This window comes from Lissotriton vulgaris, chromosome 9, assembly GCF_964263255.1.
Source record: "Lissotriton vulgaris chromosome 9, aLisVul1.2, whole genome shotgun sequence".
Taxonomy (NCBI): domain Eukaryota; kingdom Metazoa; phylum Chordata; class Amphibia; order Caudata; family Salamandridae; genus Lissotriton; species Lissotriton vulgaris.
Window position 1 is genome coordinate 1,026,121,375 of NC_141697.1, and position 25,144 is coordinate 1,026,146,518.

At 44.1% G+C, this 25,144-nt stretch overlaps 1 protein-coding gene across 1 annotated transcript in view; it reads left to right on the plus strand.

Annotated features, from left to right (window-relative positions):
• The window catches only part of IPPK (inositol-pentakisphosphate 2-kinase), a 311,737-nt gene that overhangs the window by 41,628 nt on the left and 244,965 nt on the right, over positions 1–25,144 (plus strand). Inside the window, exon 2 of the mRNA XM_086938932.1 lies at positions 10,922–10,969. Coding sequence (XP_086795058.1) covers positions 10,922–10,969 — 48 coding nt within the window. The remainder of the gene's footprint in view (positions 1–10,921; positions 10,970–25,144) is intronic.

Consider the following 25,144-nt stretch of genomic DNA (forward strand, 5'->3'; position numbering starts at 1 on the left):
ATTTTTTCTACCAGACTACTTGAGCTTGAGCTAGCAACCCCACCACCCATTATTCAAAAGCAAATTTGCAGTCCCTGTCACATTGAGATGGATTGCATAATCTTTATAACGCAGCTGCAATTAGACATCTGAACGTTTTACTAAGGGCCTATAACACACTAAGATTCCTCCGTCTCTTCTGTTTAGCATTAAATGTATAACTTTTGAGATGTCCTCTTTTATAAGTGAAACTAAAAGAAACGCTTTGAAATCCTTGTTACCCACGAGGAAGGACTTTTACGTCCAAAGAATATTTCTTGAACTTGCTTTGATTAGCATGCAACCTAAAGCTCTGGGGGCCACAACCGGATAGGTATTCTACATAAACCACAAAAATCTCTGAGAGACTGTGGCAGAAAAAGACTTGGTGCAGATTTTGCATATGCGCTTCTTTTACAAATCAATATTATATCTGCATTTAAAAATGCGAATTTTACTGTTGATGCAATGTCTTTATGACATAATTACTTGCTTTACCCAAATATTATTTGGAGAGGTGTGAGTGATAGGTTATAGATTAGATTAGCTCTCATTGTGTGATAATTACTGACTTCCACTTCTATGCAAATCTGCTGTTATGCAAAGAATGCAGCCATATTATGTATGTTAATCGGTCATCCTGTAGGACGGCTATGTTTACATTTGAATAGTGGTGGATTACATTTAACCCCTTCCACGCTCATGACGAGCTGGGCTCGTCATGGTGTAGCCTCCTCGTACACTGATGACGAGCCCAGCTCGTCATAAAACAAGTAAAATAGCAATTCCCAGCACAGGAGGGAAATTGCCTTAGCAGCCATGGAGTTAAAAATGTAATACTGGCAAGTGGGAGGGATTTAAATATGAAGATTTCTTTGTCCCTTCTGTACTCTTTCCGTTCAGGGTCTGCACCATGTGCCATTTATCTGCCCTGATATTCAAATCCATCTCAGGTTGTACCTTAGAAATATGCTTCTAAGGCAATATGAAAAATGCTAAATAGTCCAAGATTTTAGAGTTAGCTCTGCCACATGTTACAGATGATCAGGTTTCGAAAGTTTAAAACCGTTTTTAGGTTTTGCCTGTGCTGTACTTGTGTTATCTCTTGTAAATAATAATAAAAACATCTTAAAAGGGGCTTACAGTCCTTCTTTTACTTACCATTTATTGGCTTGCTTGTGACTCTAAATTCCTTGCTTTTTATTGGTCACTGCATACCATTTTCTGTACGTTTCTTTTTATCTCTCCTCATGCGTTTTGTCTTCTCCTGTGGAGTGTGGACCTAATAATTCTTCCTTTTGAAGGCTTCAGCCACTTTCTTTGTTTCTGGAGCTACTAAACAAGGTCTTTTGAGGAGCGCATGTTTATTTTGTAGCTGTGCTCACCCATTGTTTTTAACCTCCCCCAACCTGGTATCCGTTGTTTCAATCAGCGCCCCCGCCTCCCGCTGCCACCTCCCCTGCTGTTGTTTTGAACAGGAAACAACCTTTACTATGAGGTTTTTACACCGCAATACCATCACAACGCGGTTGTTACACCGACCGCGTTGTTACATCTACCATGTTGTTACATTAACAGTGTTGTTACATCAACCGTGTTGGAGAGAAAAAAGGGGGACCCCCTCTGAAATAATTACTTTCTGTGTCCGGGAGAAGAGGGGAAAAACAAACAGAACTATAAGAACTCTCCCTCACGACCCATTTATTTTAAGGATCCATGTAAAAGATTCCACATTAGGCACTAATAAATACCGACAAACCAATTATTTCTTTTCACTTTCTTTTTTCATTTTATTTATTCATCTTTATGTAGTCCTTTATGGTTGTTATAAAATCTTATTCTGTTTTTTTTTAATTACACTATTTGCTTTATATGAAACAATTATTTTGTAAGTCAAACAGTTCTGTTACAAAATAACAATATTACAAAGTTATTTGCACATAAAAACTCTAATAATTGACATACACATCTGGGTAGAGAAAACATGCAACCAACATCATACATACATACATACTACATACACACTATTCCAACAATACTCTCCATCTGTACGAGTTAACACGTTTCAGTTGTTCATCTATTGATCACAATGGATTCACTACATTCCGTAGGATTCAATAATAGACTTGGTCAACGCGTTTCGGTGGAATAAGCGATATTAGACACCCCCTTCTTCAGGACCCGTCAGAATATTGCATAGGGATCTCTAACCCAGGAGTAGCTACAAAAGAAATATATATATGAAAAAGTTTTTCTTTTTTACTCGGTAAAGTGCCCTTCTACGTACATAAAAATTATATATACAGTAACATCCATTTGGACCCAAGTGATACATGCAACATGTGCTTCCACCGAAACGCGTTGACCAAGTCTATTATTGAATCCCACAGAATGTAGTGGACCCAGTAAAGTGGGAGAGAGATAATTAGCTGACTTCTGTGAGGCAGTTACATGAATTTCACTCAAACCTTGACCCGTCTGTTGTACATTTCTGCTGTAAAAAGTGTGCTGCGCTATTGGAGCTCTTATGTCCTAGTCTATGCTATAACCCTTATGTTACACCCAGATTGCCTGCATAGAACAACCCATTTGTGAGACTTGACTTCTCAGCTAACTCTGTCAAACCCCCGTTGGAAAAATGCCCAGAAGGGAAGTTACCTCCATTTTCCCCTATCCAAAGTAACATAAGGGGTCTGTCAGTAAGGTGAAGCGTTCCGGTAAAATTATGTCAGTATCCTAGATAAAGTCCATCCTATAGCCAAACATTTCAGATGTTTGAATAATGTCGTGATGAGCGATTCCAGGTTAGACTGTACTTAATGATAGCCGAAGGCTTTCTGAAATAAAGTTAATGCTAGAACGTCGTATTTCCCCGTCTACCTTTCCTTCAGATGTTGTGGGAGTACAATATGAAACCTCTTAAAACTAAACACTTGTGTAAATATTGAGCAGAATTTAAGTATGGCAGCTCCAATCAGTATTAATATTTCTGCTCCTGCTGCTGATGACAAAACTGCAGCTGACAGCCAAATGGCAATCAATAAAAAATTCATACAGACACCATTTATTCTTCTTCGCTCATTATGACTTGACCTCCCTGGCTGTTTGACAGATGTGATAGATATCCTTTTGGCAGCTCCACCAGCCTTTTAATATTTCAAAATACGTTTATTGACTTAGTCGGAACTTTTCTATTGCCCAGAAAGAAATCGCCAAAATGATTTGGCTCTAGCAACCGGTCCTTGAATTGGGGTTCATGACTAAAACAATATTTTGTCACAAATGTGGCTAAATTGACCATTAGTGTTATGAGTTAGGGCCTAATACTTTGATATCATGGTAATGCCTGTATAGCCTCGAAAAAATTTGCCTGTATCTGGTAATTGTGTGCTGCTGCAAATAAAACTAGCACAGCTTACTGTTGTGTGTTCTTCTAATCAATTTGTTCGCTAAATGTCTGTTGATCAAACTACTAAATTATTATCTTCCATCCATATCTGAGCAGTAGAATTATGAGCATGTATTTGGCTTTCCAGCAGCCCAAAGTCCCGGAAATTGAATGATTTAATCATGCACGAACCCGAAAACACAGTAGAACCAGGACTAGTAGATACTGTACAGGCAGTAATATGTAGTATAGTGAGAAAGTGTTACACATATAGAAATACACCTTAAACCAGGGGGACCCCATTGACAAAATGGCCAAGGTTTGGGACTGTTCTTCAATTTTATTTGTTTTAAGGATTCACCAACAATATCGAACTGCAGGAAATCAGACAATTGTAGATTTTCTGGAGTACATCATTGGTTGCCCCTGTGCTAACCATCTATAACATCAAAACTGGTGCCTCTATCCTATACGGGGCTGAGTTATGGGGCCATGCCAACTTGGATTCTTTAGTGGTGGGTTAGAATAAATTCCTAAGATCACTAATTGGCCTACCCCAATCCACTCCTTTGGCGCCCCTGCTTCTTGACCTGGGATGCAACACCATACGGCAGGTGGCACATTATATGTACCATACTGGAGAAAGCTCTGGGTGACTCCTGAGTTAGTAAACTATGCAATGGTCCTACTAGAATTTAGGGATTTAGATGTTAACAGGCACATTGTGTAGTTTAGTCATGTTAAAAGTATTCTATTTGACTTGGGAATGAGTAACCTATGGAGCAACCCTGTAGGTAGCACTTTTCCAAGCAAACTAGAGCTTAAGGTAGCCTATTGGAAAATGATTAATATACAACGGCTCACAGCTTCTTCAAGCCCATCCCTGTCCAGAGCTTTCATTGACATCAAGCATGAACCCAAGTATGAGATGTATTGGGATCTTATTACCACAGTACGTGATAGGAAACTATTCCACCAGTTTAGGGTGGGTGTCTTACCGACTAATGTTTTTACTTCTAAGTGGTGTAATTCCAATGCAAACTCGAGTAAATGCCACTTCTGTCCAGAATGGTCTGAAACTCTCGAACACATCCTCTTTTGTTGCCCAGCCTACAGTTCATCTAGACGTTGCTGGTTAAAACCTATTTTTGAAAGTCTGGGGACTAGGTCTAGCAGCGAGGCCTTTAGCATACTGAAATCAACATTGGAAGACTGAATTGTGATTGCAATCTCAACATTTCTGGGCGGGGTTTGGTCCATTCGATGGACTGCAAAAAGATCAGGGCAGTTCACGTTTTTATCTTGATCATGTCGTCCCTAGAAAAATCTGATGCACTTCTTTAAAGTTAAGTTGCTTATGTAAAAATCCATTTTTTGTGCTTAATTGGGTCGTACTATCTGGGTACGTTTTATAGTTCTTATACTGTATTCATTGTTTTATCAAATCATAATTTTTAACTTGATGTTTTACAAGTTTTTGTGCTTGAAATCATGATGTGGTGTTCCTATGGCCTACTGTATTTTATATCTTACAAAACTTTTGTGATTTTAAATCGAAATAGTTATGATGATGATGATGGTTGTGGATTTCCTCCTGCATGTGGAAAATAGTGTTATGTATGTGTGTTGATGTTCTGCTTTTTAAAATATATATTTCTTATCATTGTATTTTTTTATGTCTCTTTCCCCTTCTGTTACACTCCATTGAGAATTGGTTTGTTTTCTCCCCATCTTCACCCTTAAGTGCACTCTTGCTCCTTCCTTTGATGGAGAAGCATTTATGCGTGTTTCCAAGGAGAGAACAGCAGTTAGTTTGTGAAGTGCTAAAAAAGTTTAAGTGCAACTAGGCACTAAAGCTCGCCAGGTAGTATGAGAGTATCCAAACAAATCGATACTTGGCACTTCCCTAAGTTGGAATGATTGTTGTAAATGTTTCACCGCGTGCTGTCAAAAAGCTTTTTTCCTAACTATCTTGGTAGGTAACAGTACATGGTTGCCCTATTGCTTTCTGTGGGCAGTCAAGAGCATATTTATTTCAGGTATTGAAAGACTTTATCATAAAAAGCTTTGCTTTGAAAGGTAACTTTTCTTAAATATAATTTGAGACACCACCAATAGTTGATGCTGTTCTTTATCAGCAGCAGAGAAGCGAGCCGTCTTCGGTAAATCATGGCCTACCCTCTCTGCAGAATTCCAAAGACATTGCAAGTTGTTAACATTGCCTTTAAAAGTCGAGATTTCGAGAGGCAACCACAAGGATAAATAAAGAAATCATTTTCCCTCGTGGTCGTCTCTCGAAATCCCACCCAGCAGGCCCCACCGCGCTTACCGGCCGCGGCTGCCTGTGACACACCCAGAATCCTTGCTTAAGTGGTCAGGGGTACCCAGTGCTATTGATGCATCACTATTGCTCAGTCACGATAGTCTGCAATATTCAAAATAGTTGAACGGGCATTACTTAGGGCATTTTAAGACTGGCTGTTTATCCTTTCCTTGGACTACCTTTGAGCTCAACGTACTCCTAAAGGTGTACTGTAGCTGCCTTCTCCAATCTCTTAAGGAACAAGTGGATGTATTTAAGATAGTACACTAGTGTTTCAAATCCACCAGATTGAAGCTTGATGTTTTTCAAAAGAGGCATTACCCATGACTCCATCAGAATGACTTGGAAAAACGCTTGCCTTAAGTAGCCACTCATAGTTTGCAATCTAAAGAAATCTCCTGGAAGGAGAAGGTGGTAAATTCCTGCTTATTAGAAGCCAGATTCAAGTAATCCTCCACTGTGGCATCAGTAACTGGAAATATATCTCCGATCTGCTTTATTTTAGCCAGAAAATGCTCTTGAATGATATCGTCCCAATTAGTTGATGCTCAAAGGACACTGTGATTTAGAAGACTGTGCAGCACAGTATACATTTTTGGCTTTTTGTTGGCCACTTTGTAGGCAGTTTTGACATGGTTTTACTTAGAAAGCCTCACATGGTTCTTTTGCCATACACATTCATTTTTGTTACTCCGGAACTTAGTGTCCTGAGTTCCTCCTTGGGCCAGGCTGGTGGTTTATTGACCTTGTTTCGCCTTAAGGTTTTTAATTGTGCACACTGATCTACAAAGACAGTTGTACCGTTAGAGACTACTGGCATGAAACCAGTTACCAAACGTCCTATGATTAACCGTTGCCAGTTTATCAGCAGATTGTCCTTCTATTTCATAAATAAAACGATAGGAAGTTGTGTTGCATTATTTTTTTGTGTGATCAATTTTACTAGGCCTATTGAAAAATGTAACCATGTTTTGTGTCAGACCAATCCATTGGGATCACCATCAGTGTCTAGCCCAAGTGGGAGTCCAAAACATGCTCTTTCTATAAGAAGTAAGTGAATACCCGAAAATGTATGAGCTGGTGGATATTTATCTAATTTTATAGGACAGCCCACCGAGAAATGTCCACAATCTCAACCTAATCTTAATTTAGCAAATACAGTAATTTCTGCATTACCCAATCTAAATTTCCTCTAGGGAATTTACATTCAGAATCTGATTTTATTTGCATGTGAAAGTTGTGTTTGGGTCCAGAAAATGCTAAGCAAAATGGGCCCAGGTTTAGTAAGGCATGCATCTACAGCAGAGGTCTTCAAACTTTTGGATGCCGAGACCCCCCTGTCAACATTTTCAAGCGTAAGGACCCCCTCCTGACAAAAATTTCTAAACCTCTAGGTTATGAGGAAGGTGAGGACCAAATTATGCGACAGGCTTGACTAAATTGTGTGAGTAGAAAATGTAAATAATGTTCTGTGATGCTGCGTATTTTGCGGTAGCATTGCTTTATTATTTAGAATTTTTAACCACAGTAATACTGAGGAAAGATTTCACCCCATCAGTACCAGTTTAACCAAAATACATGCAATTAACATCAGAAAGATGTCTAGTCAACCTCTGTGAAGGGCCTCCCAATCCGCAGGAATACACGCTGCCACATTAGAAGCTCACCTGGCCATGGCGGGGAGCAGCAAGGGTGCATTCAAACCGTGGCGGTCTTGTGCAGAGTTTACCCATGCCCCTTTCCTCTCACCCCCTTCCTTCCATCCCACTCTTCTCTCCTCTCCCAAACCCGGATCCCTTTCTCACAATGCAGGCAGATGGTTATTAGCCCCAGGACTCCTTTTGGTAACAGTAGCGCACTACAAATGTAAATAATAGGCAGAAGCAGGGGATCCACTAGACCCGAACTTCGGGGGGGGGGTGTAACACTCCCAGCCAGGGCTTGTCCAAGCACTGGTCGCACACGGTGCAACAGTCTTTCCACCTTCTCCATGAATTCCTTCACTACCACTCACCAACAATACACCTCATCTCTCTATAACACCTGTCTGACAAGCATTTCACTTTTTTACAGCGCTACTCATAGTTTACTCTCACTCAGTTCTGTGATGTGCATAGTACATCTTCTTTGTACCAGGCACTTTAACCTTCTGCACTGTGTGGGTGACAAGAGTGCCCATGTGACTGCACGGTGAGCAATGCAACAGTTTGAGAGTAGGGTAAAAGGAGTGAATGCAGGGTGAGTGAGGTGACCATATGAATTTGGGTTCGGCTGTAAGTGCAGAGTGGGACGAATTAGTGCATGGTTAGTGATGGCCTTGTTTGAGTGAGCTACAGATTGAGCAGTAAGGGGGGGGGGACAGGTGAGTGAAGTGGCACATGAGTGCAGGGTGAGAAGTGTGCTCGTGTGACTGCAGGGTGAGGTATAGAGTGAACAATGCAAGCGAACTTTTAGTGCAGAGTGATCTCTGTGAGAGCAGGGTGAGCGGGTGAATGTTGTGAGTGCACGGTGATCAGTGTGAGTGCATTGTGATCACTGTGAGTACATTATGATCACTGTGAGTGCAGGGTGAGTGGGTGAATGTTGTGAGTGCATGGTGATCAGTGTGAGTGCATTGTGATCAGTGTGAGTGCATTGTGATCAGTGTGAGTGCATTGTGATCAGTGTGAGTGCATTGTGATCAGTGTGAGTGCATTATGATCACTGTGAGTGCAGGGTGAGCGGGTGAATGGTGTGAGTGCATGGTGATCACTGTGAGTGCAGGGTGAGCGGGTGAATGATGTGAGTGCATTGTGATCAGTGTGAGTGCATTGTGATCACTGTAGGTGCAGGGTGAGTGGGTGGTCAGTGTGAGTGCATGGTGATCACTGTGAGTGCACGGTGATCAGTGTGAGTGCACTGTGATCAGTGTGAGTGCATTGTGATCACTGAGTGCAGGGTGAGCGGGTGAATGGTGTGAGTGCATGGTGATTGGTGTGAGTGCAGGGTGAGCGGGTGAATGATGTGAGTGCATTGTGATCAGTGTGAGTGCATTGTGATCACTGTGAGTGCAGGGTGAGCGGGTGAATGGTGTGAGTGCATGGTGATCAGTGTGAGTGCATGGTGATCAGTGTGAGTGCATGGTGATCAGTGTGAGTGCATGGTGATCAGTGTGAGTGCATTGTGATTGCTGTGAGTGCATGGTGATCAGTGAGAGTGCATTGTGATCAGTGTGAGTGCATGGTGATCGCTATGAGTGCATTGTGATCGCTGGGAGTGCAGGGTGAACGTGAAAGTGAAGGCGAGAATGAGAAGTGAGTAGTCTGAAAGCGGGGTGCATTCCCAGAAACTTGAAGCGTAGGGTTTCAGATATAAGTTAAACTATTGCTATGATGGCATTAATCAGGGTTCGAGGGTGGAGGAAATAAATAATGTGCTGATCCTGCAACAAACTTCCAGTCTAATGATTAGGGTTACCAGCTCATTATTTTGATGGCCCAGAAATAAGCAGTCACCAACAGCTGTATTTTTTGCACTTATCTGTGAATACTTAGAACAGCAAATATACATAGAAAGCACTTTTAATTGTGTTCTAGGGATGCCTCAATGATCCATGACTAATAATTAAAGAGAATAAAGACAGAAAAGTCACATAACTAATTAATACATACTTTATTTATAACTCAATTTAGTGTCAAGCGCAGGTCTCTGCAGGATCTTTAAACAACACATAGCAGGCATGTTTCTTTTGGCAACCCAACTTTATATTTCTTTTCATTAAATGCATTCTCACACTACAGCAGTAAGTGTAAAAATACAAATGTAAGGAATAGGCAGAGTGCGACCCAGGGGGTACTGGAACCATAAACAAACTAAGCTTTGGTAATCAGTTAACAAAGGCATGTAAATATGCTAATGGTCTTTAAAGACCTGTGAAAAACTCTGGCCAGAGATAAGACTCCAGACACTGCCCAGCCGAGGCCCCAGGAGCGCGAGCTGCACTGCAGCAGCCCGGGCTGAGACACAGGATGGGGAAGGAGGAGGGCTGAAGCCCTGGAGGCCAGGGCAGAAGTGACACTGTGAAGGCGTGACCCCCTTTGCATCGCTCCACGGCCCCCCTCGGGGTCGCGCCCCACAGTTTGAAGACCCCTGATCTACAGACACCCACCATAGAAAGAGGATAAACAAGCTATGCACAGAAACAGTACACCATAGAGATTGGACGTCCACCAGTCTTGGGTGATAAAAGTAAGACTAGGCTACCTGCACATGTAGTGTACTCACTGTCTGCACCTGATTACGAAAATGAGTTAGCATCTGGGCGTCAGTGGCCATCAAAGATTGAAATGGGAGTTCCCCATAAGATTTGACCAACCATACCGTGAAGTGGATCACTGTGACGGAAAATCTATCATTGAAATCTTTCCTCTATCACTTATTTATAAGAATCACAAATTGGTTAAAACCGGATCAGCTTTGCCTATGCGTTCCTCGTTGAGTAGCTAAAGTTTTACTAGATGAAGACATCAAAACGCACATTTAAAGTGAAATAATAAGCGGTTTCCTTTAGATTCTACTAATCTTGGCGAACAAGTAAATCTAACTTCACTGAAAGTGTTTCAACCACAACAAAGCAACATAAATGAACAAAAACAAAACTTTTATGATGACTAAATAATGCAATTTTCGGATTATTCTGAAACATGCGTGGCAGACGTCTTATCAGAGTTCCTTCCACGTATTGGCTGCTGGTTCTCCCTTCTCTTCCCCCGACTCGTAGTTGTACCCGTTTCTGCTTCTGCTGTCCCTCCCACACTAGCGCCCAGTTCTCTGTTGATTCATCGCACCACTCTTCCTATTTCTCTGACCGCATTGGACTGATTTCATTCTTCCTAATCAGCGTCGTTATCGACCGTTTAAACAAACATTGTGATGATAATAGAAGGTAAATGCATGATATGATATGGAATACTTGATATACAATACTTTTAGGAAACTGACCCGAGTTATCAACACAGTGTTTGCAGTTAGTTTCTAGGGTTGCTTCTTATAATCTGGATGCTTTAATATATAACCTCTGTGCTGTAAATCTACTCGCCAGTGCTTGGGTCATTTTGTTTTTACTAACCTGTCACACGATTATAACATTTAATTTAATTGAACGGTTAATGCAGCCAGGACTCTCACCTGTGTCTTTTTTCTTTCTTTCATAGCGTTGTGTGGTGCTGCGGTTTTTGAAGTTTGCCCCTGGTCGGAGCATGGTAAGGTGGAATAAATTCTACTTCACTCCTTGTTGCAGTGTATATAGATTCTATGGCTGTTATCTTGTTTGCATAGCAGTTCAAATATCAAGATCGCTCTGTTGTTTTTGTATTTTCAGACTATTTTGTTATTGAAAACACAACTGTTTAACTCGCTGTTTGGATTGTATGTTTAATAACCCGTCACAGTGGAGTAAAAGTATATTTTACGACATGAAGTAAATCGTTCCAATTGAACTGTGGGCACATGTTCCGATCTCTTCATGTCCTACATTTTGTTTATAAGCCATGTAATAAAGTTATACACATGTACTCATTTCTACCTTGAGGCAAATGGGATTAGTGCTTGTTAAAGCTCAAAACTGCATCTCAAAAATGTAATTAATGATGGTCACCACCTTCACAGGCAGCATCATTCTTGCTTGGATCACAGCCTGTGCTGATGCATTGCTCCAGTCAAGTCAAGTAAAAGTTTACTTTATTCGGTTAAAATGTAAAACCAACAAAGCACAGATCACATTACATGCTACCTATAACACATTATAAATAAGACAAACATTGAATACAATTCATATTCCATTTACAAAAAATCAATTTGCCGCCCAACAATACGCGCTCCCATCAAAAAACGCCCTTGATGTTCATAAATATATTAATAAGTTTGTCACACAGCAAAAACCTTCATTTAAAAAATCCATTTTACATAAAATACTTAAAAAATGAGAAGAGAGACAGCACTATAATTGAAGTTTATTCCTTCGCCCGATTGCCCCTGAAATGTAGCTAGCTGCCCCAACATTGCTCCAGTCAATTTCCATGTAATCCCGTCTGAGGTTTGACTTCTTGTCAGCAAATGCCACCCTTTGCTGTAGGGAAGAATACCTCCTGGTGGTAAATTCTACTGTACCGACTTAAAATTCACTTTACTAGTTTAACAGTATTAGTACATTACTCTTGCTGCTCCGAACTGATTTTAAAAGATCACCAGCCTCTCACTCAGGGAATGGTTTGTACTGTGGACCTCTCTCTGCCTGTGAAGCTTGAATAGATTGCGAACAGGAAAGGGACGAGTCTGCTTGAGTTCTTCTTTACACTTAAAAATGTTATTTTCCAGGCTTTTTCAGTAATTTGGAACTGTGACTAGGTAATCTTGCCTCACTTTATTGAGGTGTCTGCCCTGATTAGGAGCGGCATATTTTTGACTGCCAACTTTACATTTGTACCCCTGGCTGTTTTTGTTTAGCTACTGGAAACATCAGAAGAACACCTCTTCCTGCAGTTGTATTTTTGTGCCAGTAGTGATTCTCACTGACCCTATTCTCCACTAGTATGTACAATAGTAGTGCCTAATTGCTATACCATTGAGTTTATGTTGGCAGAGTGGTGACCCAGGCATAGTGGTGGCCCTGGCAGGGTTCAATTCCTTCAGTAATATCAGGTAAGTAGTAATTGCTCCTAATTTCCCATTATAGAATTTAAGCCAAATATGTAGAGCTTTGTAGTAACGAAGAAAACTGCCTTTCTCTTGAAGTTGACCTGAGAAGGAGAAAAGTGGCAGACTTCCAACTGACCTGTGCTGCTTAACAGCTGGAACGGGTGGAACAGAGGTCATGTGTGGCCTTTTTAGGTCTTATCTGAGACATTGCCTGCACTGTCACTTGCCAGAGGTTTTTTTAGATTACAGTTGGTTTAGAACCTGCCAATTGCTTACAATTGGTTCGATTCATCATTACTCTTATTTCCTTTCTTCATTTTGGTCTGCCCTTGTTGGCTTCATGTTTTTGTCCCTCCCCTGGAGCATGGCCCAAGTACTTGTGTTCTCCCACTAATCGTTGTTTTGAAGCTTTTTTTTAATTTGAAGCACTCAATAAGAGTGCTAATGTTTACAGATCGTCTCCCTCATGCCCTCCTACCCGTAAAACTCTGTGTTATTGCTTACTTCCCCACCCTAACATCCCTGTACGTGGTGTTGTACTTGACCCCCTCTACCCATCCATCCGTCCTTCTGTGGTGTTGTTGACTGCTCTTCTATTGCCCTGCTCTGTGTTGTTGCTTGCCCACTTCCACCCTCCCGTCCCTCTCTGCGTTGTTGCTTGCCCCTTCGTTCTGTGTTTGTTGCTTGCTCACTCCCACCTTCCTGTCCCACTCCATTTTGTTGCTTGCCCCATCAGTGTTGTTGTTCGCCCCCTCCCACCCGCTCCATCCCATTGCTTGCCCTCGCGCATTGCCTGCTCCCTCTTGTGCCCAACCCACTCTCACTATCCACGTGGCTTGTCCCCACTTCCACTGCCCACTCTTGCATGTTTCTTGCCCCCCTTTCCTCCCACCCTCTCGTTCCTGTGTTGTTTCTTGTCCTCCTCCTGATCCTCCGTTGTTGCTTGTCCCACTCTCACCCTCCTGATCCTACGATGTTGCTGGTTTCCCTTCCAGCCTCCTGATCATATGTTGTTGCCTGCCCTCTCCCATCTTGCCTGAAAAAACACATCATTGGCAATGTCAGTAGGTCTTGATTACCCATCTTTGTCAATAATTTTGCACATGAGGACTGCTGATGTACAGCATGGTTGAAAGTTTTTATTTAATGGGTTCAGGAGCCATTTACGCCCTCCTTGCTGCCCCTCCTTCTGAGATGTGTCATTGCTTGCTCCCTCCCACCTCTCTCTCTGTGTTGGTGATTTCCTTCTCTCTATTGTCGATTTCCCTCTCTCTGTTGTTGATTGCCCCCTTACATCCCTCTCTGTGTTGTGGTTTGCTTTCTCCTACCCTTTGTTCCGTTTGGTGTTGTTGTTTCGCCCATGCTATCCCTATCCATTCTGTTACTTGCCCCCTCCCACCCCTCTCCGTGTTGGTACCTTTCACCTTCAAACCCTCCCTCCCCTCTCCACGTTGTTGATTGCCTCCTCCACCCTGCTCAATGGTGTTGCTTCGCCCTCAGTCTGTGTTGTTGCTTGTCCCCTCCTACTTTCCTGTACCACTTTGTGTTGCACTTTCCCCCTCTTGGGCCACTCCATGTTGTTACTTGCCATCCTCCATGTTTCTTGCTGTCCCACCTCATTCCATGTTGTTGCTTCCCCCCCACCCTATTCATCTTGTTGCTTCCCCCACCCCCTACACCCTGTTCCTTGTCCATTCCCACCCTCCTGATCATTCACTCCTACTTGCTCTCTTCCACCCTACAGATCCCTTGTTGTTGCTTGCCATCTCCCTCCCTCCCCGGTCTCGCATTGTTGCTGGCCCTCTCCCACTCTCCTAATCCTGTGTTGTTGCTTGTGCCACCCACCTTTCCATCCCACTAGAAAGAAAATCAGCATTAGCAAAGCCAGTAGGGCTCGCCTGCATGACCTTTTGACTTTGTTATTGCTTTAGCCATGTTGCAGAAAGTTAAAAAAAAAAAAAGATTTTTTATTAAAAAACCTGTGTTATGGCCTTTTTTTCTTTATTGGTGCCTGGAGGCACCTACACCCTCCCTTTAAAATGCTTCATGACCCACCCTTCTGCTAGAAATTTATGAAAAAGAGCGTTATAAGGTAGCCAGTGCTGGTCACATCCAAGCACTTTTTTTCTTAAAACCTACAGACGTGCTGCTGTGCAACATGGCAAAAACATTGACTAAGCTAATTAATTGCATAGTCGAGACCTATTGACTTTGCCAACACTAATTACACTGACATTTGTTTCAGACTTTGCATGACATTGTAATCAAGTCACCATCTCTTCATTAAAAGCTTGCGTCACAGACCAACTTTTAAAATCTCCAGTGTATATTAATCCTGCAAAGAAGATTGTCCTAAGGAGTCATCTGCAAAATGAGACGTGCTAGTCCTGACAGAGAGCCTGATGCATCACTTTTGGAAACCGAGAAATGGCGCAGAGGAAGACGCGAACGAGAAGGAGAGGAAACCTTGGAGGCCTCTGAGAATTTTGGTATAATCTTTATCTCCTACACTTCCATCCACTTACTTGTCTGACTGTTGCTACCCAAGGATGGCTCTTTGTGCTGATCTTGTTACCCCCGCTCCCGGGCGCTCCTGTGGCTCGGTTTTGCTTGGCATGGCGGGGTGAGGTGAGTCAGAGTGGGCACGGCATGACACACAAACAGCTGCATGAGGCCTGTGCGCCTCTCGGTGTTTGCTGCTACCCTGGTCTACTGTCAACCGGCGCTCCTCTAGCCAGTCAGAGCGACTAGAACCCACCAACTACCTTCTCTAAGTAGTGGATGCTATAAGGCATTTTAGAAAACCATTACTGCTCGCTCACTGCACTGCTTCCCAGTTAGATATCCTAGTGTGACCATGTAACTGGAGTTTCCAGAGCTTATATGGCATTCAGCTACATTTTCCGAATCGAACTGCTGCATAAGACCCAGTGCGGACTACTTCACATCAGTCGTGTGCTGCAGATGTCTGGAATTATGCTGGCAAGAAAACTCAGATCGGTAAGAGTACTATCTACCAGTCTATGACAAAAAACAAAATCTAATCCTCTAAGAAATAAAGAGTCATTTAGGATCTCTCAAAGGGCAGGGAATAATACCTAATTATTTTCAAAAACAATCTTAAGAGAACTCTACCTACAGCTCAGTGGTGCAGACAACATTGAATGTAGCACTGAAAGCTGTTAAAACTCACCCGGCTGTGTCAGTAGAGGACTTTCATGGGCCCCAGATCTCAAAACAACAACAAGATCAAATAGATCAAGCAACACATTCTAGTTAAAAAATTAAGTAAAAAATAAGCCCATCTAGGGGTTGTTAACTAGTTTGTAATGCTAAGGAGGGTCAATTAGCCTCACAGTCTACTATTGTCTTGGACTAAACACTACCCGATATTTCATCCTTTAACCCAGTTTTTGGGGTGGTAAAAATGTATGGAATTACCGCCTGGAACACCTTTATTACAGAAAAATTTTATGGAAATGCTTTTTAGTACCCCAAGTATTACAAATGTTGTTTTATCAAATATTTCAGTGTGCCCAGACTTCGAATCCACCTAATAACATTTCATAGAACTTTGTGCGTTTTTCTAAGTCATTCCAAAACCTTGAGCTTATTTTGTCATCTATTTCGTTTTTGTTGGTGAAGTCTACAGATAGTTCAGAGCATACCCTTAAAACCAGTTGGTGATGGTAGTTTGATTAGTATCAAAAGCTCTATATCTAGCTTTATTGAGGTAGGTGTTCAAGTAGATGGGTCTAGGCAGTCTGACCTGTCAGTAGACTTATCCCATTTGGAAGCCCTCTTTAAAGACGTTCTTACAGTCCCAGAGGTTATTAACAACGGGGAGGCAATGCCTAGCCATGTCCCTGATTTTTTGTTTGATCAAATATATTTTTATTGAGTTCCACAAAGCAATGTCATACATACAATATTTGAAGAAACAAAGGGCTATGTCGTGGCGCCCGTCCCCGACCCTGCAGCGCACCCCATTGTGTGTCCATGAAGTGAGGCAAGTCCGGGTGCCCGAGTATGCTTGCGTGGCGGGGGGACACGCCCCCCTGCAGCCATCCGAACTCTTTTCCACCAACCCCCCAACAGGCCCTCCCTCCCACCCAACCCCAACAGTATCCCACCCCTCCAACAACCCCCAAACCCCCCCCAACCTCCCTCCTCCCGCCCGGTGTGTTCCTTGTAGCGCCTAAAGGTGGTTGTACGGTGTATAGGCTAGACTTTGTGTTCCGCTCTGGTCTTTTCATCTCTAAACCCCTCCGCCAATTTCAGGACCCGGAGATACCTCGGGCATGTGAGCTCCGTGAATTCCTGGGAGAGTAGAGAGATGAGTGGTCGCCAGGTTTCTCTGAAGGTTTCGGAGGACTGAGTAAGCGAGGCCTGTATCCTTTCCATCCCCATGATGTACCATAACCGATGTAACCACCCCGTGTGTGTGGGCTGCCTAGTGGACCCCCATAGTGACAAGATGTGCTGCGTCGCTGCCCCCATTGCCAGTCCCATCTGTTTTCCCCTCATGGACTTGAGGGGGAACGTCAGGTCGTTCGGCAGCCCAAGAACAGCATAAGCTGGGAACCGTGGAATGTCGGTGTCAAAGTGAGTGTCTATGTCCTTGAGTACCGCCGTCCAATATTCCTGTACCTCAGTACAGTCCCACAGGATGTGTAGCATGGTCCCCGTGTGCCCGCACCCTCTCCAACATTTAGGGTCTTTGCTCGGATTCCCCTGGTGTAGACGCTCAGGGGTCAAGTGCCAGTAGTAGGCGATCTTGACCGCCGCCTCCCTGCTAGCGGTATTCCTGGCCGTGTGGTGAGCACGGTGGTACACGTCTCGCCATTCTTTAGCCGAAAGAGTGCGCCCCAGTTCCCTCTCCCAGCGCCTCTGCCCAGCAGATTTCTCCGTAGGGGGGGGTGGGGACAGCATCTGATATAATTCCGTGATGGACCTTGTGTCTGACGTCTTGGTCACAATCCAACGCTCATAGGGGGTGAGGGGGCGGCCAGCCAAAGGCGCCACATCGGCGTGTGTCAGCCAGTGCCTAAGCTGGAAGTACTGATAGCGGAGTGGCTTATCCAGTGAGTAGTTTGCTATCACGACGTCCCATGTCATGAAGCCCTCCGTGTCGAATAGGTGGCCCGCGGAGCGACATTCGGATTGTCGCCATTGCGGGAATGAGCTCGGGGAACTGCCAGGGGGGAACGCCGGATTGTCCAGCAGAGGCGTCATGGGGGAGGGAAAGGTCGTCAGGCCCCATGTCCCTGATTTAGGGAAAAGTAGGGAAGTCTTCCCATTTAAAAAAAATCCTAAGAGTGAAAACCTGGCATCCAATGTTGAGGAATCTGCAGCTAAGCCCAGCAAAAGAAAGGAAAAAAGAAAGGTAAAAAGGAATTACGCGGGATAAACAAGAAAAGTTTAAGAATGGACAAATTCCCTACGATGGACCTGCACTATGACATCCCTGCAGCCCAATCAACTTCTGACTTAGGTCTGATTCTCAATCAACGGCCCTTAATCCGACTGAATCAGTAATGGTGAGTAGATATGACCCAGTTCATAAGTCTGTGATGTGGGGCCATGATATACCAGTGGCCATACATGGCAAGACTGCATATCCTGACAACGTCGTGGATCTAAAGATACTCTAGAACCATCCCTTCATAGGCACTCAAATCATTGTCTCCTTGTTTTAAGCAGACTTCCACTCTGTAATTTAATTCATTCAATGATCATTTTATTTGTAATCGTTAAATGTGGTTCATATCATTTTCTTTTTTCGTTTACATGATTATTGGCATTTTCATCATAATGTCAAACATTGCCATCTCGGTTGAATGAATTAAATTACAGAGTGGAAGTCTGCTTAAAACAAGGAGACAATGATTTGAGTGCCTATGAAGGGATGGTTCTAGAGTATCTTTAGATCCACGACGTTGTCAGTATACTGAATGCCGTTGGACCCTCGGTATTACCTTCTAGTGCACCAACTAAATTAAGGAACTCAGAGAGCCAAAAAATAAATACAAGCAGTGCATTCATCCCATCCGAATCAAGACTGCATATCCCACATTTGATGGAGTGAGTCCTTTCAGTGAGAGGCTGAGCAAATGTGGAGTAGGGGAATTGTAGTTAACCCCTATGAGGAAGTGGATTAGGTCCTCCAATTGGTGAATATTTTCACAATGAAAATCCCACCAGACTCAGCAACCTTGTCGCACAAGGTTGCTGAGTCTGGCAGGATTTTCATTGCTAAAAGAGAGAAAGGGAAGCAAATGTTTACCAACCGTGAAGAACTATCAGAACAGCATGATAACAACTGGAATTGGATTGAGGGAACAATTAATGCAAAAAAGGGGGTTTCAACACCACTATTCTGCAGATTCTGATGAAGCTGGGGTTAATTTTGTCATTAAATATTGGTGGTCTGAGAGGGAACCTTGTGTCTGTTATAGAAGATAAAAAGGTTATGATTATTGCATTGCAAGAGACCTGGGAATTGGAGGATGTGGGATGGAGCGATTACAGTTTTTAGTACAAAAGCTCTTGAAGGGCAGTTTGATGCCCTCTGGGCAGTTTGATGCCCTCTGGGTGGTTTAGCTATTATGATGGCTGTAAAATATGAAATTATTGGGGTCATCCTATTCAAGGAATTTACCAGTTTTTTACAATGTCAGTCCCCGGTCAGTCACTAAAAAAGCAAGAAAAAATGGCGAAAAACTGTTTCCCAGATTTAATACTGGTTAATACGCCCCCCGAAAAAAAGGCATGAAAAACAACAGAAATAGCCAGCAGTTCTAATGGATGAGGTTAACCTTTTTTTTCCTGATGTGCCATTCTATTGATGGGAAAATTCAATGCAAAGATTCCCCCAGACCCTTTAAAGGACGATTTTCAATTGAAGAAAGAAAATGCTTTGGGGATTCCATGTCCAGTATTACTGCGCCAGCGGGGAAATGGGATTGGCAGACAATTAGTTACACAGTTAGACAGCTTGAACATTAGTTACACCATTAGACAGCTTGAACATGACCATTATTAATGATATATGTGTAGGCGACCAGCCGGCCCAGCTCTCCTTTGATAATGGGAGGGTGTCCATACTGTGAATGTAATAATTTCCTCTGAAAATGTTCGCATAGTAAAGGTCCTAGTAATAGGCGATCTAGCAGGTAGCGACTATAAACCACTCATGCTCTTGTTGTATAGTGGCGCTGATTTAAGAGCGCATTGGCAGCATAGTTGGCTAATATACTGCAGAAATGGTTGCAGATTATTGCGGTCAGCAAAACAAAAATCTCAAACCATAAATGGTATGATGGAGCTCTTGAGATCTCAGAACAATCAGCTCTGTAAATAGTACATGATTTTGAGAATGTAACTATTTCCCTAAGGGATATGGCAATAGCGAGTTCTAATAGTGGTCGTGTTAGGAAGGGTATATATCTTCCTGACAAGGCGTGGGCAGTCTACATTAAATAAGAACATAAGGGTGGCATATAGGATAGGTGGGGTTAATACGGAATGCCTATTAAAACACACAGGAAAACTTATAGAAAATAATTAAGGCTAATAAGGTGGAAGGAGAAAGCATGGACAACGGCAGTTGTCTCCCCATGTTCTGAAACCCTAAAGACCTTCTGGAACATGGCTAGTAGTGACCTTGGGCTGTCTAAAACAAAAATTGTAGCCGTGCTGGTACCTGAAGAAGCATTGTTTGGGTATATATCACAGTTGTAAAAGCTGAGCGAAGAAAATAGGGGAGTAATGGGGAGTATGTTTCCTGGGCTACCAGAGAATGGGATGGCAGAGTTTATTGTTCCCCTCAGTAAGTAGTATTGAGGCTTATATAAAAGGTCTGAAAAGCTGTAGCGTTCAAGGTCTCGATGGACTTTCATCCGATGTAATCCTAGTTTGTGGGTTAAAGTTCTGAATCCGGTGTTTGGAGCAATATTATATCGTCATGATCTACTAGAAACCTGGAAAGGTGGTATTTTGGGTCCCATTGTATAACAAGCATTTGCAATGCAATAGGTCTCGCATTATTTAAGTTTGAGCTATTAGCATTGTAAATGGCAATTGTTTTTTGCTTTATGCTATATTTTTTTTTTACATAAAAAGCTTCATATAAAATATGTTTTATTAAAGTTATTTATGCAGTATCTAAATTTTGTTTGCATAAAACAGTATAATAATATCTTAGTAAAAAAGTCAAATATTTTAATGGAAATTCACCAAACGTTCATTTATGTGTTGGTTTTGAAAATAGCTAAATTAATAGCTTTGTCATTTACAATGCCAGTAGTTATAACTTTCGCAAATGTGACACCTATAGCATTTGTAATGCAACATTTGTATTTACGTGACTTAGATGTATTGATATTACAAATAACAATGGCTTTTAATTTTTTTTAATACTTAATAAAAGTGATTGTAATTTATAATGGCAATAGCTTAAACTTTTGTAAATAACTTTTGTGAAGATTATGTTCAGTGTATTTTATTGTAACAAAATCCAAGAACAGAAGTGAAATATTAACATCTTTTTGTGACATTTGTAATAAAGCTTGAAACATTGAGAGAACATATTTGTGCTGTGGTGGTGCTGAGTGATGCTGTGGTGGTGCTGAATGGGGCTGTGGTGATGCTGAGTGATGCAGTGGTGGTGCTGAGTGGTGCTATGGTGGTGCTGTGGTGGTGCTGAGTGATGCTGAGTGATGCTGTGGTGGTGCTGAGTGGTGCTGTGGTGGTTCTGAGTGATGCTGTGGTGGTTCTGACTGATAATGTGGTGGTGCTGAGTGACTGTACTCACTGTCACTCTGCACGCACTGTCACTCTGCACGCACTGTCACTCTGCACGCACTGTCACTCTGCACGCACTGTCACTCTGCACGCACTGTCACTCTGCACGCACTGTCACTCTGCACGCACTCTGCACTCACTGTCACTCTGCACTCACTGTCACTCTGCACTCACTGTCACTCTGCACTCACTGTCACTCTGCACGCACTCTGCACTCACTGTCACTCTGCACTCACTGTCACTCTGCACTCACTGTCACTCTGCACTCACTCTGCACTCACTGTCACTCTGCACTCACTCTGCACTCACTGTCACTCTGCACTCACTCTGCACTCACTGTCACTCTGCACTCACTGTCACTCTGCACTCACTGTCACTCTGCACTCACTGTCACTCTGCACTCACTGTCACTCTGCACGCACTGTCACTCTGCACGCACTCTGCACTCACTGTCACTCTGCACTCACTGTCACTCTGCACTCACTGTCACTCTGCACTCACTGTCACTCTGCACTCACTGTCACTCTGCACTCACTCTGCACTCACTGTCACTCTGCACTCACTCTGCACTCACTGTCACTCTGCACTCACTGTCACTCTGCACTCACTGTCACTCTGCACTCACTGTCACTCTGCACTCACTGTCACTCTGCACTCACTGTCACTCTGCACGCACTCTGCACTCACTGTCACTCTGCACTCACTGTCACTCTGCACTCACTCTGCACTCACTGTCACTCTGCACTCACTGTCACTCTGCACTCACTGTCACTCTGCACTCACTGTCACTCTGCACGCACTCTGCACTCACTGTCACTCTGCACTCACTGTCACTCTGCACTCACTGTCACTCTGCACTCACTGTCACTCTGCACTCACTGTCACTCTGCACTCACTGTCACTCTGCACGCACTCTGCACTCACTGTCACTCTGCACTCACTGTCACTCTGCACTCACTGTCACTCTGCACGCACTCTGCACTCACTGTCACTCTGCACTCACTGTCACTCTGCACTCACTGTCACTCTGCACTCACTGTCACTCTGCACTCACTGTCACTCTGCACTCACTGTCACTCCGCACTCACTGTCACTTCGCACTCACTGTCACTCCGCACTCACTGTCACTCTGCACTCACTGTCACTCCGCACTCACTGTCACTCCGCACTCACTGTCACTCCGCACTCACTGTCACTCTGCACTCACTGTCACTCCGCACTCACTGTCACTCCGCACTCACTGTCACTCTGCACTCACTGTCACTCTGCACGCACTCTGCACTCACTGTTTCTGCACGCACTCTGCACTCACTGTCACTCTGCACTCACTGTCACTCTGCACTCACTCTGCACTCACTGTCACTCTGCACTCACTGTCACTCTGCACGCACTCTGCACTCACTGTCACTCTGCACTCACTGTCACTCTGCACTCACTGTCACTCTGCACTCACTGTCACTCTGCACTCACTGTCACTCTGCACGCACTCTGCACTCACTGTTTCTGCACGCACTCTGCACTCACTGTCACTCCGCACTCACTGTCACTCTGCACTCACTGTCACTCTGCACTCACTGTCACTCTGCACTCACTGTCACTCTGCACTCACTGTCACTCTGCACTCACTCTGCACTCACTGTCACTCTGCACGCACTCTGCACTCACTGTCACTCTGCACTCACTGTCACTTTGCACTCACTGTCACTCTGCACTCACTGTCACTCTGCACTCACTGTCACTCTGCACTCACTGTCACTCTGCACGCACTCTGCACTCACTGTCACTCTGCACTCACTGTCACTCTGCACTCACTGTCACTCTGCACTCACTGTCACTCTGCACTCACTGTCACTCTGCACTCACTGTCACTCTGCACTCACTGTCACTCCGCACTCACTGTCACTTCGCACTCACTGTCACTCCGTGTGTGTGTGTTTGGGTGTCTACATAGAGCCTCTGAACCCCGGCACCAATGCTCCTGCTGCGCTAATGGAGGCTACGGCTCTGGTCGGTGCATCTGATTAACGAAGGAACTGAGATTAGAGAAGGTTTAAACCTAGTTCATGGCTCTGGGCCCACGGCAATGGAGTACTGTAATGTTGCTGCAGCACCTGGCCTCGCGCTTGTTACATTAGGGACAAGCGTACGTTTTCCGGTCCAAGGTGCTTGAATGTGCAGAAATGGAAGCGAGTGACAACGAACTTCTGCTGCATGTCTAGCTGCCACAATCTGATCCGAGGATGCATGTCCATTTTTCTGTACTACACCGGACACTCAACACTCCTCACTGGAAAGCACAGGGAGCACATTTCCTTAAATAATGTAAGAGCAGAAAGGTATTCCATCATCAAACCTGCACCATTAAAGGCCCTTCCATGATGTTAGCGTTTCTGACTCCCCTAGCTCCGATACCCCTGTGTCACATCCTGTTCGGTGACACACTAGCTCCTCCGAGAAGAACAGATTTTCCGGGAAGTATTAAGGAATATCTGGTTCTAGACAAGAAAATATACAAAGGTACCATGTGCAGCAGACAGCCGCCTTGTGCCCTACAGCACATTACACTCTATGACGCAATGCAAAATGGAGGGGGCCCACAGGCAGAATTTGAAGAGGGCCCCTGAGTCTCCCGTATCTCACAGACAAATCTTGGCCTTCAGTGTGGGCTCACTGGAGGATTTGCAGTCACTCTGCACCAGAATTACGGCAGGGTGTACTTTATGCCCTTTTTACATTAACATAGTCCCTCATATTCAAAACTCCCTCTCCGCCATTCTTCATGTCTCTACATGAAGGAAATGATGTCTGGTGAATGTTGGAGCTGTTCAACAGGGCCTCAAATCACAGCAGCGCGTATATTGTAAAAGCGGTGCCAATTCTGGAGGATTGCATGCAATACGTGTCCCCTCTTTTTGTTGAACACGGTCCTCTGCCTACCTCCTTTAATCCCACTTGTAAAAGAAATATGTGCTGTTAACAGTGAAAACGAAAGCCGGTTGTGACAGTGACTGTAAGTGCTCAGAGAAAACCTGCATTGCAGCATCAGTGTTCTGATGCACCGAGTCCTCTCAGCACCTCAGCCGTCCCCGCTGCTCCAGCCGGATCGTGTTGTTAGAAAGATGAGCTCCGGAGCTCATCCCTTGAAAGGCCTTGCCTGATAATGCGCAGGTAACACCTAGCGTTACTGAAATCCGGAAGTGAGTTTGATCGCAACACAAGGCAATCCGCAAGTCCTTTGGAGAGGCAGTAGTGGCTGGCCACTGAAGCACACATAGAGAGAGGACATTTCTGCTCTTGCCCGCATCCAGAGATAGATGCACACGTATGCATGCACACCTCCGCGCCAGTCAGACGTGCGTACATTCACAACTACAGGTGCAACGTCATATACACACATTAACACACACACGGGCCACCTGTGAGGGAATTAAACTGTGTCAATGTCCTGAAGAATAGGCTCAGGGAGCAACTCTAACGTGTGTTATATAATGAGTTGCGAACTTACAATACAAACCAAATGGGCACCAGGGGCATAGTACAGGCCCCTTCAAGCGGGGGAGGGGGCACGGTTGAGGGAGGCAGGGGGCTCTACTCGAAACTAAATTAAGCGAGATCACGTCCCTCGCCTCACACCCCCACCACCTCCTTGCGAGCCGCTTACCTTGTGCATTCCCTCTGCTGGTCAGCACCGCGATGACTTTACCGGCGCACGAAAGATTCTTAAGACACTTTTTGTCTGTCTGTTTGCCATGAACATTCCGTGTCTTCTACCAGGAAGTCAGGCAGGCCGGGCGGGACAACCGGAAGTAGGAGGGCGGGAGCCTACCCCGCCTCCCACGGAAGAGCCGCGATTGTTTGGCGCACCGGAGCAGGCAGGAGCCTACCCTGCGCCCCGGTGCCGAAGAAGGGAAGAAGAGTCTTGCTGCCGGTGGGAG